This window comes from Bos indicus x Bos taurus, chromosome 1 (assembly GCF_003369695.1).
Source record: "Bos indicus x Bos taurus breed Angus x Brahman F1 hybrid chromosome 1, Bos_hybrid_MaternalHap_v2.0, whole genome shotgun sequence".
Taxonomy (NCBI): Eukaryota; Metazoa; Chordata; class Mammalia; order Artiodactyla; family Bovidae; genus Bos; species Bos indicus x Bos taurus.
In genome coordinates, this window is record NC_040076.1 from 3,289,159 (window position 1) to 3,305,304 (window position 16,146).

The window sequence follows — 16,146 nt, forward strand, 5'->3', positions numbered from 1 at the left end:
CCCTGCTCATCGCAACTAGAGAAAGCCTGGGCACGATAACCAGAACCCACGGTAGCCAAAAGTAACATAAATTTTAAGTTTTCTTTCAATTTGACCAGATTTTGAAATGACACAAAGAAAATACTGTAATATTTTACCTTTAAACTTATAGTTCCCATTATGCATTTAATTACGATGGCGGTGGTGGCTTAGTTGCTCAGTCGTGTCCAGCTCTTTGTGACCCCATGGACTGCAGCCTGCCAGGCTCCTCTGTTCATGGAATTTCCGAGGCAAGAACACTGGAGTAGGTTGCCATTTCCTTCTCCACGGGATCTTCCCAACCCAGGGATGGAACCCACATCTCCTGCATCTCCTGCTGGACAAGTGGGTTCTTTACCACTGAGTCACCTGGGAAGCCCGTATTTCTTCACATTCCTCCAAATTCAGATGTCGGAGTCCTAACCCCTAAACTTCAGAATGCAGCTTTACTTGAAGACACGGTCAGGACAGGCGCGTCCCGTCCCATCCCCTCTGAAGCCGGGCGGGAGGTACAGGGGGGAGTGTGAAAGCTCGCTCTCCTTGGCCTTTGAGATGGAACCTCTTCCTGGTGTTACCTTTTCAGAGGTGATCCAGTTAAGATTATCAGAGTGGGTTCTAGTGCAGTGTGACCGAATCCTTACAGAAAGGGGGTAACTGGTCATGGACCCACACACAGAATGCCACGTGAAGGTGAAGGCAGTGATCAGGGGGATGCTCCTACAAGCCCGTGAATACTGAAGACTGCTGGCATCCACCAGGAGCTAGGAGGCATGAAAGATTCTCCCTCACCATCCTCAGAGGGAATCATCTCTGAGAGGTGTCTGCAGACACCACGACCTTGACCTTCTGGACTCCCAAACCAGGAGACGACACATTTCTTTCGTCTAACCCAGCGGTCCTCAGGGGCACCAGGAGCTGGTTCCGTGGAAGACCATTTCTCCAGAGACTGGGGTGGGAGATAGTTTGGGGATGATTCAAGCGCATCACTTCTACTGCTCACTTCATTTCTATTATGATTACATCAGCCCCACCTCAGATCATCAGGCATTAGATTCTGGAGGTGGGGGACCCCTGGTTTAAGCCACTTGGTTCGTGGGACTTTGTGATGGGAGCCCTCGCAGACTCCTACAGTCCCTCTGCCACCATCTGCATGACTTAACTTCCAAAACTGCAGTGTTACTTAGATACCGCAGAAAAGCCCTCGTATTTCTAAGTGACATTTTGCTACATATCAGCATTATTTTTCAAGACTTGAACAACACTGGCTTCTGGCTCTCTGTGGTTTTACTGAGCCAGGTTACTAGTGATGACTGCCCTGCCACGACCCTCCATGGCGCCCCCGGCCCCCACCTCTCTGGACCTCTCTTTTAGGAAAAGGAGTCTCTGGGGCATTAGCCCAAGGTGGGACAAGGGTCTCCCTTTCCCCCAAGGTTAGACAAGGGTCTCCCTTTTCCAGACATGATCTCTGCCTGCTACAGTAAGAAGACGGGGAGAAAGTGGCAAAGTCATACCATGACAGCACTAGAATCCTGAGAGGGAAGTGTTTTCTGCTTAGGTCAGCTCCTCTGTTTCCTAGGAGAAAAAGAACTGGGATCCAGAAGAAGAAAGAGGCCAACACTTGCCCTCAATGCCCAGACACGGCCCCAGAGCCACCCCCTAGCCCACTCGTGTACAACCTTGAACTTCACTCCGCTGTTCCTGTTCACACCACCCATCCCCTCTGCTTCTCCTCCTGACCAGCTGGGCTGAAGCCCACAGAGGCCCGGAGTGGGCTGTCCCTGGAGAATCTGGCCTCTTTCAGCCTTTCTCACCACTTTTTCTAGCTGGCCCCATTCCACTTTGCTAGGTTCCAACGGAGAGGAGCTGGGTCATCTAGCCAGAGCCTGTAATTTAATTAGCTCAAGTATCTCTGCGGTTTGGAGAAAACAAATGGAAACTAGAAAATTGAAATGCTGTTTCCCCATTAGCGTTTCTATTGAAACTCTAGCCATTAAATATTGCGACAAATGTTTTAAAACGCTTACCATGTATTTTCAGGCCAAATGCAATAAGCAGCTGAGAAAAATAATCTAGATGAAAAAAAAAAAAGAGGCCCCTTTCACATTGTGGCTCTGATACTTTTGAGCACACAAGCAGTGTCGGGTACCAGGCAACCAAGGACATGGGCACCAGCCGAGAGGCTTAGAGGCCGCCTAGGACACACACTTAGGGGACGTGGCACACTTAAGTTTGCATTACTACCTGAGGCCCTAAAGAGTCAAACAAGAGGCAGGGGAGCCTAACGGCGACTTCTGTATCCCCTGAACCCCAGCCGAGGTGACCACCCCCCGTGCAAGTGACTGTAAGAGGTCCCTCCCATAGGGCATGGCCATCAAGGGATGGTAATTCGATTTGAATGCTGTCATGCAGGTGGTCCCCCTACTTTAACCAAGCTAGATGTCCCACTGGAATGTTCGACCTTCCCAAGACACTGACCCAATTCCATTTTCTGAGACTCAGGCCAAGGTCCACTTGATCATTTCATTTCTTCGTTCAGCAAATATTTATTAAGCCTCTACTGTGAGCCAGGCATCATGCAGGTTCTGGAGACACTGTGAGGAACAAAAGGGACGCTGTCCCAGGGACCCTCCTGATGGTCCAGTGGTTAAGAGCCCAATGCAGGGGAACTCGGGTCTGACCCCGGTTGGGGAACTAAGATGCCACGTGCTGCAGGGCAACTAGGCGCTAAAACTAAGACCAAGAGCTGTCAGAGAAATCAGTAACGGGACGCCTGCCCTCCTCTTAGGGAAGTCACAGACCAGAGTGGGAGAGAGATGGGAGTCAAATCATCCCAGAACAAACAGAACCCCATCCAGGGCATCAGCCCCGGGAGGCAGGAGGTGTGTGACAGCCTGCACTGGAGAGATGCGACCCAAAGGCAGAGGTCAGAGAATAGCAGGGGTCCATGATGAAAGTGAAAGAGGAGAGGGAAAAAGTTGGCTTAAAGCTCAACATTCAGAAAACTAAGATCATGGCATCTGGTCCCATCACTTCATGGCAGATAGATGGGGAACAGTGGAAAGAGTGTCAGATTTTATTTTTGGGGGCTCCAAAATCACTGCAGATGGTGACTACAGCCATGAAATTAAAAGATGCTTACTCCTTGGAAGGAAGTTATGACCAACCTAGATAGCATATTCAAAAGCAGAGATATTACTCTACCAACAAAGGTCCATCTAGTCAAGGCTATGGTTTTTCCAGTAGTCATGTATGGATGTGAGAGTTGGATTGTGAAGAAAGCTGAGTGCCGAAGAATTGATGCTTTTGAACTGTGGTGTTGGAGAAGACTGTTGAGAGTCCCTTGGACTGCGAGGAGATCCAAGCAGTCCATTCTGAAGGAGATCAGTCCTGGGTATTCATTGGAAGGACTGATGCTGAAGCTGAAACTCCAATACTTTGGCCACCTCATGCGAAGAGCTGACTCACTGGAAAAGACCCTGATGCTGGGGGAGATTGGGGGCAGGAGGAGAAGGGGAAGACAGAAGATGAGATGGCTGGATGGCATCTCTGACTCAATGGGCGTGAGTTTGAGTGAACTCTGGGAGTTGGTGATGGACAGAGAGGCCTGGCGTGCTGTGATTCATGGGGTCTCAAAGAGTCAGATACGACTGATCGACTGAACTGAACTGATGAGGACATGACCCTGCCATTGCATCTGAAGACAGAGATTAACTCAGCAGAGAGAGATCGGGAGAACATTCTGGAAGAGAACAGGATGTGTACAGCCCTGGAAACCAAGAGAGCACAGAAGTCTGAAGGCCCATGGGACTGAGCATGAAGCAAGAAGCAGGGGGATGTCCCTGGCGGTCCAGTGGTTAAGACTCTGCACTTCCAATGCAGGGGCCACGGGTTCTGTCTCTGGTTGGGGAACTAAGATCCCATGTGCCTCAGGGAGTGACCAAATGAAAATTAAAAATAATAATAATAATAATAAGAGCAAGAAGCAGGGTGGTGGGGGTGGGAAAGGGTAGCTAAAAGATAAAGTTGGAGTTGCCGGCAGAAGCCAGTCCGATCTGGGACACGGTGGCCACGTCACAGTTCGTCTTCCATGGGGAAGAAGCCTTTGAAGGCTTCAAGCGGGGAAGCAATATGGTCTCATCTGAGTGTGAATAGCTCACTCTGGCCTGTGTGCAGACCGCGTGTAGTCATGACTGCATTCATGCTGACCAAGAGGGGATAGTTAGGAGGCTGTGGCTGAGGTCCACACAAGAGGTGATGGAGGCTGGACCAGGGCGGGAGGATGGGGCTGGGGAGCTCCAGGAGTCAAGCTGGCAGAACATGGTGTCAGACTGGCTCTTAGGGGTGAACTTGCCATGTGCATGCTCAGTCACTCGGTCACGTCCAACTCTTTGCAACCCCATGAACTGTGGCCCACCAGGCTCTTCAGTCCATGGGATTTTTTTTTTTAGGCAAGAATATTGGACTGGGTTGCCATTTCCTTCTCCAGGGGATTTTTCTCGACACAGGGATCGAACCTGCATCTCCCTCATTTCAGGCAGATTTTTCATCCCTGAGCCACCTGGGAAGCTCTTGGCGGTGAGGGAAAGGAATAAAAAGGCCTCTGCCCAGTAATGAGGGCGAGGCTGCCATTTGGAGACAGAGAACAGGGGCAGGGTAGGAGGGCTGCTGTGGGATTGGTTCCTGTGTGCTGCGTTGGAGACCTACATTCCTGCAAGAGGAGATCTGGCAATTGGCCGGTGGGGTCTGGAGCTCGAGGGTGTCTGGTCCTTCACCGTCTCTGATCTTCCGCTCGCAACCCAAAAGCATGTGCTTCCCAGAACCAACCCACACAACCCACCCCACCAAAGCCTCATCTCCACCCTCACCATGCTGGAGCCTCACAGTCTCAGAGGAAGGGGGCCTGCAGTCCGGGGTCAGGGCTAGACCCCACCCGGGTTGCTCTGAATGCCCGTCCGTCCCCACCCTCCACTGTGCTTCCTTCCTCTGCCCTCCACCCTGACTCCTTCCCAACCCCGTGCATCCTTCAAGCAGAGGCGGTCATGTCCCCCCCCCATTCATCACCAGCATCATCCACGGAGAGATCTATGCTCACCGTCTTCACTCCCCCAAATCCAGGCAATCTCTTCTCTGCCCTTCCACTTCCTCCACGACAAGCAGCTGCTCAGCCGTCACCACGGGCCATTTTATACTTGACCTTTCCTATGTCCTCCCCAACATCCTTCCCTCCTGGGTCTCCGGCTGCCCGAGGACCTTCACTCGTTCCTGTCATCAGCATCTCCTCTTCTCCACCTGCTTGAATCGTGCCATCCCCCAGGCTCTGTCTAGAGTGATCAGCCTCCCCCCCCCAACCCAGCTGCCTACCCCAGCCCCGCCTCGATGCTCGGGGCGGCTTCATTCACACACGGCAGCTCAGCAACCCTGACACCTGTATCACTGCGTGGTCTGGGCCACGTCCCACTTGCTTTCTGCTGCCACGATGAAGCACAGCCCAGCGGGCTCCACATTCTATGGGAAATCCCTGAGCAGGCAAGGGAGCCCCCACTGGACAGAACAGTGAATGAGGGGTCCTGGGGTGGGGGACCCTCACCCTGTGCTCCAGGCCCTGGATCTGGAGATGCTAGCATGATCTCTTGACAAGCATGGATTTGGGGTTCGAATTTGGGATAATACGATACTAGTCTTTACTCTGAAACCAAAGAATCTTGGTATTTTCTCTCAGGTACGTCCTTGGTAGCATCAGGTCACCAGAGACAGCAGACTGGAAAGGTTCACTCCTGATCCTTTTTCCCGATCCTCACCTTCCTTACTTTCTTCTCCTGATGCCAAGTGTTACATACACATGTCTTTCAGCATCTCATTTTTATTTTTTGGTGATCTGACAGTAGATTCCAACTGTGACTCCATTGGGAATAATCCAGTGAGCTTTAAAAAATACTGATCCCCGGATTTGGGACTTCCCTGGCAGTCCAGTGGTTAGGACTCTGTGCTTCCACTGCAAGAAGCATGGGTTCAATTCTTGGTCAGGGAACTAAGATCCCTCACATGCTACACAGTGCAGCAAAAAAAAAAAAAAAAAAAAAACAGAAAACATCGACCCCCGCCCCACTCCTGCCCCCTGAGTTCCGATGGAAGCGGTCTGAGGTGTGGCCCAGGCATTCACAAGTTGAAATGCCCCCTGGGGATTCTACTATATGACCACAGCTGAGAACCACGGTCTGGAGACTGAACAACGGTGGCCCCGCTGTAAGCCGTTTCTTACAAAGTGAAAGTGTGAGTCGCTTCAGTTGTATCCAACTCTTTTCAACCCTAGGGACTGTAGCCCGCCAGGCTCCCCTGTCCGTGGTATTCTCTAGGCATGAATACTGGAGTGGGTAGCCATTCCCTTCTCCGGGGGATCTTCCCCACCCAGGGACTGAACCCGGATTTCCAGCATTGCAGGCAGATTCTTTACCATCTGAGCCATCAAGGTAAGCCATTTCTTAAGGGCTCAGGAAAGCGAGTAAGTATTTGTCTCTGGCTACTTCCATGTCCCATAACAACTGGCTTCCTTTCCAGTCCTCTTCCCATAAGGGAAATCCACTCTTCCTAAGAGGTCCCGGGTTTTGCTCTGGGGAGCCACTCACCTCATAGGGCTCCTTGGTGGGCCTGCACCTGTCTATCTGGTAGAGCTGGGTCTTGTAGCAGACGCTGTCCTGGAAGTCAGATTTCTACCGGAGAAGAAAAGAAAAAAAGCCTGGCTTAACTCTTGGAAAATAGGAATGTTTAACAAGCAGTCGTTAATTTTTAAGCCAGTGCTTGGCTGAGAAACGACAGAATGCGGTTGGCAGGGCACTTAAGAGCAGTGCAAAGACTACTCCGTGGGCAGCCCGCAGGAGCGTGGGGAGAGGCAGGACCCAGCTTCCTGGCTCTGCCAGAAAAGGGCTTGGTGGCCCTGGGCACGCCACTGCTCCTGCTGCACCTCCGCTCTTTCATCTGTGCCACGAAGGCCACGCTAAGACGTGAGCTCAGGGACCGAATATGTGAGCTGGGGAGGACAACTTAACTTTATGGAACTACTGAATGGGATGCAGGTCTTGCTTATTTAAAAACAGGCCTAAGAACTTCCCTAGTGGCGCAGTGGATAAGAATCCACCCGCCAATGCAGGGGACGTGGGTTCAATCCCCGGTCCAGGAAGATCCCACAAGCTGTGGAGCAACTAAACCCCTGCAACCACAGCTACTAAAGCTGTGCTCTAGAGCCCGTCCTCTGCAACAAGAGAACCACCACAATGAGAAGCCCGTGTACCTCAGCTAGAGAAAAGCTCGCGTGAAGCGACACGGACCCAGTGCAACCAAAAATAAATTAATTAACCTAAAAAATGAAATCAGGCCTAAAATGGATACATAACAAGGACCTACTATATAGCGCAGGGAACTAACTATATTTGATGTCTTATAAAAACTTACAATGGAAAATAATCTGAAAAAGAATATATATATATATACAGGTATAACTGGATCACTTTGCTGTGGACATGAAACTAACACAACACTGTATCAACCAGACTTCAAGTATAAAAAAACAGCCCTAGTTCCTGCTCCCCACCCCCAAAAAAAGTCACAGCAATTCATAATATAGCTTAAAGAAGAAGATATATAACCACACCTAAGATGGTGTAGGGGTACGATTTACGTACAGTCCTCTCTGGCGACAGCTGAAATTAAATGACTGATTAATGTATCAGTCAACAAATATTCCCGGAAGGCCTTTTCAGGCTCTCCAAATTAAAATCCATGCATCTAGGCTTTAGAAAGAAGAAGCAAGAATCAAGGGAGAAATGGCAATTAAAGTATAATATTTTACTTTTTAGTTCACTAGTTGCCCTTTCAAAATTATATATGGTTGTTAGTAATTGCTTAATGATATTAATAACTGGAATAGTGCCCTGGGTGCAATTAAATTAGCCTTGCATGGAAATTACTGAGTGGACTAGCTATAGTTATTTGTGGGCAATCAGTTCAGTTCAGTTCAGTTCAATTGCTCAGTCATGTCTGACTCTTTGCGACCCCATGAATCGCAGCATGCCAGGCCTCCCTGTCCATCACCAACTCCCAGAGTTCACTCAAATTCACATCCATAGAGTCGGTGATGCCACCTAGCCATCTCATCCTCTGTCGTCCCCTTCTCCTCCTGCCTGCAATCCCTCCCAGCATCAGAGTCTTTTCCAATGAGTCAACTCTTCGCATCAGGTGGCCAAAGTACTGGAGTTTCAGCTTTAGCATCATTCCTTCCAAAGAAATCCCAGGGCTGATCTTTAGAATGGACTGGTTGGATCTCCTTGCAGTCCAAGGGACTCTCAAGAGTCTTCTCCAACACCACAGTTCAAAAGCATCAATTCTTTGGCACTCAACTTTCTTCACAGTCCAACTCACACATCCATACATGACTACTGGAAAAACCATAGCCTTGACTAGATGGACCTTTGTTGGCAAACTAATGTCTCTGCTTTTGAATATGCTATCTAGGTTGGTCATAACTTTCCTTCCAAGGAGTAAGTGTCTTTTAATTTCATGGCTGCAATCACCATCTGCAGTGATTTTGGAGCCCAGAAAAATAAAGTCTGACACTGTTTCCACTGTTTCCCCATCGATTTTCTATGAAGTGATGGGACCATTGTGGGGAATAATTCACTCTTAAAAGCAGTCACCCACCTAGACACTGGTTCTCAGACCATCTATGTCTTGTGATTTAAGGGTTAAGTGTGAAACAGACAATAAAATAAGAACCGTCCCCTGTTAGAACTATGTTAGTTTCCACCAGGAACTTCTCAGCAGTGTGTGTGTGTGTGTGTGTGTGTGTGTGTGTGTGTGTGTGCACGCACGTGCTCAGTCGCTCAGTCATGTATACTCTTTGCGCCTCCATAGACTGTAGCCCTCCAGGCTCCTCTGTCCATGGGATTTCCCAAGCAAGAATACCGCGGTGGGTTGCCATTTCCTACTCCAGCTTCTCAGTAGACAAAACCACAAAGCTTTGCACACTGCAACATTTGCAGCTCTGATGCTGAGTGATCACAGAAGATGGTAAGACACCTGGAGAAGGCAGGACACAGCCTAAGAGCTTCACACAAATGTCTCTTACTTGGGATGAGCCCCGTGATTGTTTAACCGGGTCTCTACAGAGGTAGATGCAAGAAACTATTTTTTAAAACAAAAGCCCCTCTATCTTATCGATCAGTATTCGGAGAACTGATTCTGCTGAAAGAAGGAATCTGCTTGCTTGCTTAGGAAAGTAGCAGTGTCATCCTTTAAACATGTGGAATCATGAACTTTATCGGCAGTTTCCTGGAAACACTTTTTAAAACTCATATTTGAGTGGCATTCATCATTTCAAAAAGAAAATTGGTGTGTGACCCTCCTCTGTCCCTTTTACTTGAGAACTGCTTGTCTCTAGTATGGTGGTCTCTAAATGGTGTGACCTTGAGCCCATATGAGTGAAAAAGTTGTATCAACAATATGTGCATATTTATTTTATAAATTATAAGCATGTACTGTACTAATATATCATTATAATATATACATTATAAAATACTGTACATTATAAAATGTGCAATAAAATGGGGATTTAAAAGGATAAGGAATATATGGGACATGTGGTTTTTTTTTACAAAACCACTAGGGCTTCCCTGGTGGTCCAGTGGTTAAGAATCCACTTTGCAACACAGAAACACAGGCTCAATTCCTGTTCTGGGAGGATCCCACACGCCATAGGGCAACGAAGTCCATGCACCACAACTACTGAGCCCACATGCTGCAACTCCCGAGGCCTGTGTGCCTAGAGCCCGAGCTCCACGAGAAGAGAAGCCGCCACAAAGAGAAGACCAGGCATCGAAACTAGAGAGCAGCCCATGCACAGCAACGCAGACTCAGGGCAGCCAAAAATGAACAAATAACAACTTTTTTAAAGAAATAAAAGAGAAATGAGAAATGGCTTCAAGTCTAACATGTCTTTTGAGTCCATCACCATAGGTGAACAGAGGACCTCTGTTCTCTGGGGTAAGAGAATTTCTTAATCCCTCCTATCACATAGTAAAACGATATAAATAATACATTATGGGTCAGGGGTCCAGTCTTTTTGACCTCCACTTCTCCTGTGGCGGCTTTCCTGTGACCACGGTATTGTTTCTGAAATCCAGCTGCATTTCTGCTCCCTTCCAAAGTTTCATTCCATCCCTGCTTCTAGAGCATGTTTTTTTTTTTTCTCCCTCATAAAACACTGCTCTCATTTTTAACAGCCATTTACTATAATGTTTCTTCTCATCAAAGGAAAGTACCTCTTTCCTTTGAAAGTGAAAGTGTTAGTCACTCAGTCGTGTCTGATTCTTTGTGACCCCGTGGACTGCAGCCCTCCAAGTTCCTCTGTCCACAGAATTCTCTAGGCAAGAACACTGGAGTGGGTAGCCATTCCCTTCTCCAGGGGATCTTCCCAACCCAGGGATCAAACCTGGGTGTCCTGCACTGCAGGCGGGTTCTTTACATCTAAGCCACCACGGAAGCCCTATGTCTTTCCTTTGGTGGCTCACACAAAATAAAAAGTGCTTCTGTGGATAATTTCACATCGAAGCCAAATCTAGGAAATACCCTAAGCTGAATCAGCTTAGAAACACCTATCCTTCCATCGCATTGTTTAACAAACCTCCCATCAAGCTTCTTGATCTATTTAGCAATGTTTTTTAGACGTCTTCCAAATCTATTTGCTAACAAGAGACACAGTCTAACCATCTTGTCTTCTGGGCATCATTTTGGTCATTTCTACCTCACCAGGAGAATACCATTTCCCCGTCAGTGAATTTTCATCTTTAGCTCTAATTGGGCTATCACATAACTTTACGTATTTTTTTAAATTTTTATTGGAATACAGTTACTTTTCAATGTTCTGTTAGTTTCTGCTGTGTAGCAAAGTGACTCAGCCATGTGTATACACGTATTCCCTCTGTTTTTAGATTTCCATCCCATTTAGGTCACCACAGGGCACTGAGTAGAGTTCCCTGTGCTATATCTCATTAGTCATCTATTTTATACGCAGTATGTGTGCTCAGTCGCTCAGTCGTGTCTGACTCTGCGACCCCGTGGACTGCAGCCCTCCAGGCTCCTCTGTCCACAGGATTCTCCAGATAAGAATACTGGAGTGGGTTGTACTTTCCTTCTTCCAGGGGATCTTCCTGACACAGATATCAAACCCAGGTCTCCTGCACTGAAGGCAGTTTGTTTACCATCTGAGCCACCAGGGAAAATAGTGAATATATGTCAATCCCAATCTCCCATATCACATGACTTTAAGTAGCACTGAAAAACTCCAGAATTTCATCTTCATGTTTTGGATTCTGAATGTCTTCCTAACAGTGATGACCTCACACAGATCTCAAGGCACACACACACAGGGTGAAGACCGTGCTTCAAGACAGTGGGTGTGAAATCACACTTCAGATGGGCTTCCCAACAACTGCACATTTCTCTGCATGACTTCTTGTTAGATCTGGTCAGCCCTCACCATTCTGAGTAGGAGAAACAGCAGGAAAGATATGCAGAATCCCCACTGCCTCTGATCTAGCTTTCTTTGCAGATTTCTTTTTCAGCCATTGTTCATTTGGAAAGAGTTGATTTATGAAGGGCTTCCTTCATAAGTGAAATCAACCATTTCGCTAGTGGTAAAGAAGCCACCTGCCAATGCAGGAGACCTAAGAGACTTGGGTTTGATCCCTGAGTTGGGAAGATTTCCTCGAGTAGGAAACGGCAACCCACTCCAGCATTCTTGCCTGGAAAACTCCATGGACGGAGGAATCTGGCAGGCTATACAGTCCATGGGGTCGCAAAGAACCTGTCACGACTGAAGCAACTTAGCACACACAGCACGATTTAGTCAAAACCCTCGTAGCTCAGTCTGTGAAGAGTCTGCCTGCAATGCAGGAGACCTGGGTTCGATTCCTGGGTCAGGAAGATCCCCTGGAGCAGGAAATGGCAACCTACTCCAGTATCCTTGACCAGAGAATCCCATGGACAGAGAGAGCCTGGCAGACTACAGTCTATGGGGTCCCAAGAGTCAGGCACGACTGAGCAACTAAGCACACACACACAGATATGGAAGCATGTAAATTCCCTCACCTGGGCACTTATAAACTGCATACGCAGAAGGATATCTGTGACCAAAGCATGAGGGTACCAGGGTCCAGCACTGACCCCCAGCTGCACCTCCCTCACCTGTGACACAGGACGCCTGATGCCCAGACTAACTGAAGAAGCCGTGGTCGATTTCACTCTTGTTTTCTAGAGAAGTCAATGTGAAGAGTGGCTTTTTCATCTACCCTGCTTTAGAGGTGAATATTTGAGGGGCTCTGCTCCCCAGTTTTTATGATCACACAAGCCCCAGTACCCCTAAGTGGGGACCCCAAGGAGCCAAGAGAAACAGGAACAAAAAAGGCAACAAGAAGCTGAAGGGAAAAGAAGCTTGAGTCTCTCGCGAGTTGGCCCAGAGCTCAGCTCTGTGGGAGAATATTTTAAAAACATCTCAGATAAAAAGCACTCCCCGAGAAGCAGGTTTTGCTCCTCTTTTCTAACACATTCAGGAAACTCAACCTCACATGAGTTTCAATTAACAGCTCAGATCAAGTGTCGGCCACTGGGAAACACTTCGGGTGTCAGAGCTCTCTCTTTTTTTTTTTTCCATAGAGAGCAGAGAGAACCAGCACAGGGCCCCACTCACCCCTGACAAGTAGCGCTCAAGCTTCTTGTTTAGGAGGAAGTAGATGGCGAGGATGTGGCAGGCGCGGTTGGAGAGCACGGTGTTGATCACATCGCTGTTCTTGTAGCCCAGCTTCTCGGTCATGTGCAGCACCACGCTGGGGCTCAGGTCTTCCAGGGAAATCCTGCTCGACGGAGGGACAAAGAACCAGTCACTGAGAGGCTCTGGGGTCCCCTTAATGATGCTCACAAGCATGGCAGCACAGAAACCCCCTCCTACCCTCAAACACTCAAGGGCTCCCTCGTGGACAGTTAGTCCACTCATTCATTCACTTGACTTCTTATTATGAACCATTAACATACACAACAAAAGAAAGGGAATAGTCTAATTACCCTATATGTGCATGCTAAGTTGCTTTAGTCGTGGCTGACTGTGTGAGCCTACGGACTATAGCCTGCCAGGCTCCTCTGTCCATGGGATTCTCCAAGGAAAGAATACCAGAGTGGGGTGCCATGCCCTCCTCCAGGGGATCTTCCCAACCCAGGGATTGAACCCGTGTCTCTTGCATCTCCTGCACTGGCAGGTGGTTCTTTACCATTAGTGCCATCTGGGTATCACCCTATGTGTGTAGCCAATAAGACATTACTTTGTCAACAAAGGTCCGTCTAGTCATGGCTATGGTTTTTCCAGTAGTGATGTATGGATATGAGAGTTGGACTATAAAGAAAGCTGAGCGCAGAAGAATTGATGCTTTTGAACTGTGGTGTTGGAGAAGGCTCTTAAAAGTCCCTTGGACTGCAAGGAGATCCAACCAGTCCATCCTAAAGGAGATCAGTCCTGGGTGTTCATTGGAAGGAGTGGTGTGGAAGCTGAAACTCCAATGCTTTGGCTACCTGATGCGAAGAACTGACTCATTGGAAAAGACCCTGATGCTGGGAAAGACTGAGGGCAGGAGGAGAAGGGGATGACAGAGGAAGAGATGGTTGGATGGCCTCACCAACTCAATGGACATGGGTTTGGGTGAACTCTGGGAGTTGGTGATGGACAGGGAGGCCTGACATGCTGCGTCCGTGGCGTTGCAAAGAGTCAGACATGACTGAGAGACTGAACTGAACTGAACTGAGTGCCTGGTTGAACTAACTGTTAGCACTTTGCCTTTCTTTCTTTCTTTCTCCCTTTCTTTTTTCCTTTCCTTTCTCCTGTCCTTCCTTCTTCCCTTCGCTTCCCTCTTTCTTCCTTTACTAAAGTATTTCAAATCACAAACTTTTTTTTTTCCTAAACACCTCAGGATGCATCTTTAAAAACCAATGACACCTCCTGCAAGATCATAATACCTTCAAAACATCCCCAAAATTTTAGAAATCTCTTAATATTCTCTGATATCTAGACTGTATTCCAATTTCCCTATTCATCCCAAATTTCTTTACAATCTGACATTTTTTTTCCTTAAAATGTATTTATTGAACTGGGTAGAGCCCATGTAGTTTGGGTGGATGTTGGGTTGGGAAAGAAGGGTATTCAGGAGCCAGACCAGACCATGTTTAAAGGAACAATGTGAGCTCTCAAGTTCACAAAGAGGGGATTTGGGATGCAGCTGTGAAGTTGGATGCTCTCAGAGGCCAGGTTAAAGCTTCTACACAGGAGTGATACGAAGATAAACTCCCTTGGGATAGAATGCCCCAAAATGAATGCCAGGTGTGTATATATCTACTTATTTGCTCATTCAAGTCCCTGCTTCATGGAGTTTACATGGCAGTGGGGAAGAGAGAAAATAAATCCATTTATTCTTCACGACAGTCTTACAAAGGGTAGCAGAGCTTCCCTGATGGCTCAGTGGTAAAGAAACCACCTGCCAATGCAGGAGACGTGGGTTCAGTCCTTGGGTTGGGGAGATCTCCTGGAGAAGGAAATGACAACCCACTCCAGTATCCTTGCCTGGAAAATCCCATGGACAGAGGAGCCTGGCAGGCTACAGTCCATGGGGTCACAAAAGAGTTGGTCATGACTTAGCAACTAAACAACAACAACAAACCATTATTATCCCCATTTAACAGATGAAGAAACTGAGGCCCACAGCAGGAAAGTAACTTGTCCAGGCACACAATGGCAAGAAGTAGCAGCTATGTAGAACATGAAAGCAGGAGAAGGGCATAGGGAGTACATGTGTTGGTAGTGGAGGTGTGTCATCAGATACAACATTTTACATTCCTGAAGAGAGAGGCAAGGACAATACTCTGTGAGCAGAAAGCAAGCACATCTGGCTAGAAAGCTCTGTAGCCCTGCCAGAGTCTGGAGACATTTTTGGTGGGACCTCAGAACCATAACTGGAGAGGGCAATGGCACCCCACTCCAGTACTCTTGCCTGGAAAATCCCATGGACAGAGGAGCCTGGTAGGCTGCAGTCCATGGGGTCTCAAAGAGTCGGACATGACTGAGTGACTTCACTTTCATTTTTCACTTTCATGCATTGGAGAAGGAAATGGCAACCCACTCTAGTGTTCTTGCCTGGAGAATCCCAGGGACGGGGGAGCCTGGTGGGCTGCCGTCTTTGGGGTCACACAGAGTTGGACACGATTGAAGCGACTTAGCAGCAGCAGCAGCAGAACCATAACACTAGGAAAAACCACAGGGTACAACCCTATAGTGGTGCAGAAGAAGAGACCAACTTGCCAAGCTCACAAAGGCAGCCAGGGCAGACCTGGGTCTGTTGGCTGTTGTAACTAGGTCAGCTCTCCCTCTTCTAGGTCTGGCTAAGTGCCACCCAAAGAAAAGGTGCCCGAGAAACTACAAAATCTGCCTTCCTCACTCCTGTTGGCTACAAAAATTGCAAATTCTAGAAACAGTTTGGAGTAGGCTTGCTATGATTAATGGTTAAAAATAATAACATCTGTTTTAAAAGGATACGATTACTTGAATGTTGCCAAAGCACTTAACACAGAGAACACAACTGTTTGAAACCACCTGGTAACATCCATGTGCCCCTGGCCGTGCCCTTGATCAGTGAAACCACGCCTACTTGACCCCACTCCTGGCCAATGAGATCACTGCCCTTTTATGTTGGCCAATCAGACCACAGCCTCATGGCCACTCCTTCAGCCAATCAGATCATGATTTTTGTGACTCCACCCCAGCCAATCATCCATGGCTGCCGTTTGGATAGCTCCACTCTCTACCTGGAGCAGGTCCTGGAAGGGAGTGTGCTCTGGGTATGAGATGCCACCAGGGTGGGGCTGGAGGCAGAGGTGAGAGGAGAAAAGTGAGCAGTCTCTGCCCTTCCTACCCACTGTCTTCAAAAACAGGTGAGCTCTGCCAAATGTAGACTGGCTCTTGACTAACAGCAATATTTTGAACGCTTTCAACATGCAATGTATATATTGAGTGCCTGAAGAATCCCATGGACAGAGTAGCCTGCT

General features: G+C 48.0%; 1 protein-coding gene across 2 annotated transcripts in view; it reads right to left on the reverse strand.

The window, feature by feature from the left end:
* The window catches only part of HUNK (hormonally up-regulated Neu-associated kinase), a 129,930-nt gene that overhangs the window by 14,818 nt on the left and 98,966 nt on the right, over positions 1-16,146 (reverse strand). For both annotated transcript variants that reach the window (XR_003510616.1, XM_027538409.1), the window contains exons 7-8: positions 12,755-12,917; positions 6,642-6,725 (exon numbers count right to left, since the gene is read on the reverse strand). Coding sequence is in view for 1 of the 2 variants with exons in the window: in XM_027538409.1 (XP_027394210.1) it covers positions 6,642-6,725; positions 12,755-12,917 (247 nt within the window). In the remaining variant the exon portion in view is untranslated. The remainder of the gene's footprint in view (positions 1-6,641; positions 6,726-12,754; positions 12,918-16,146) is intronic.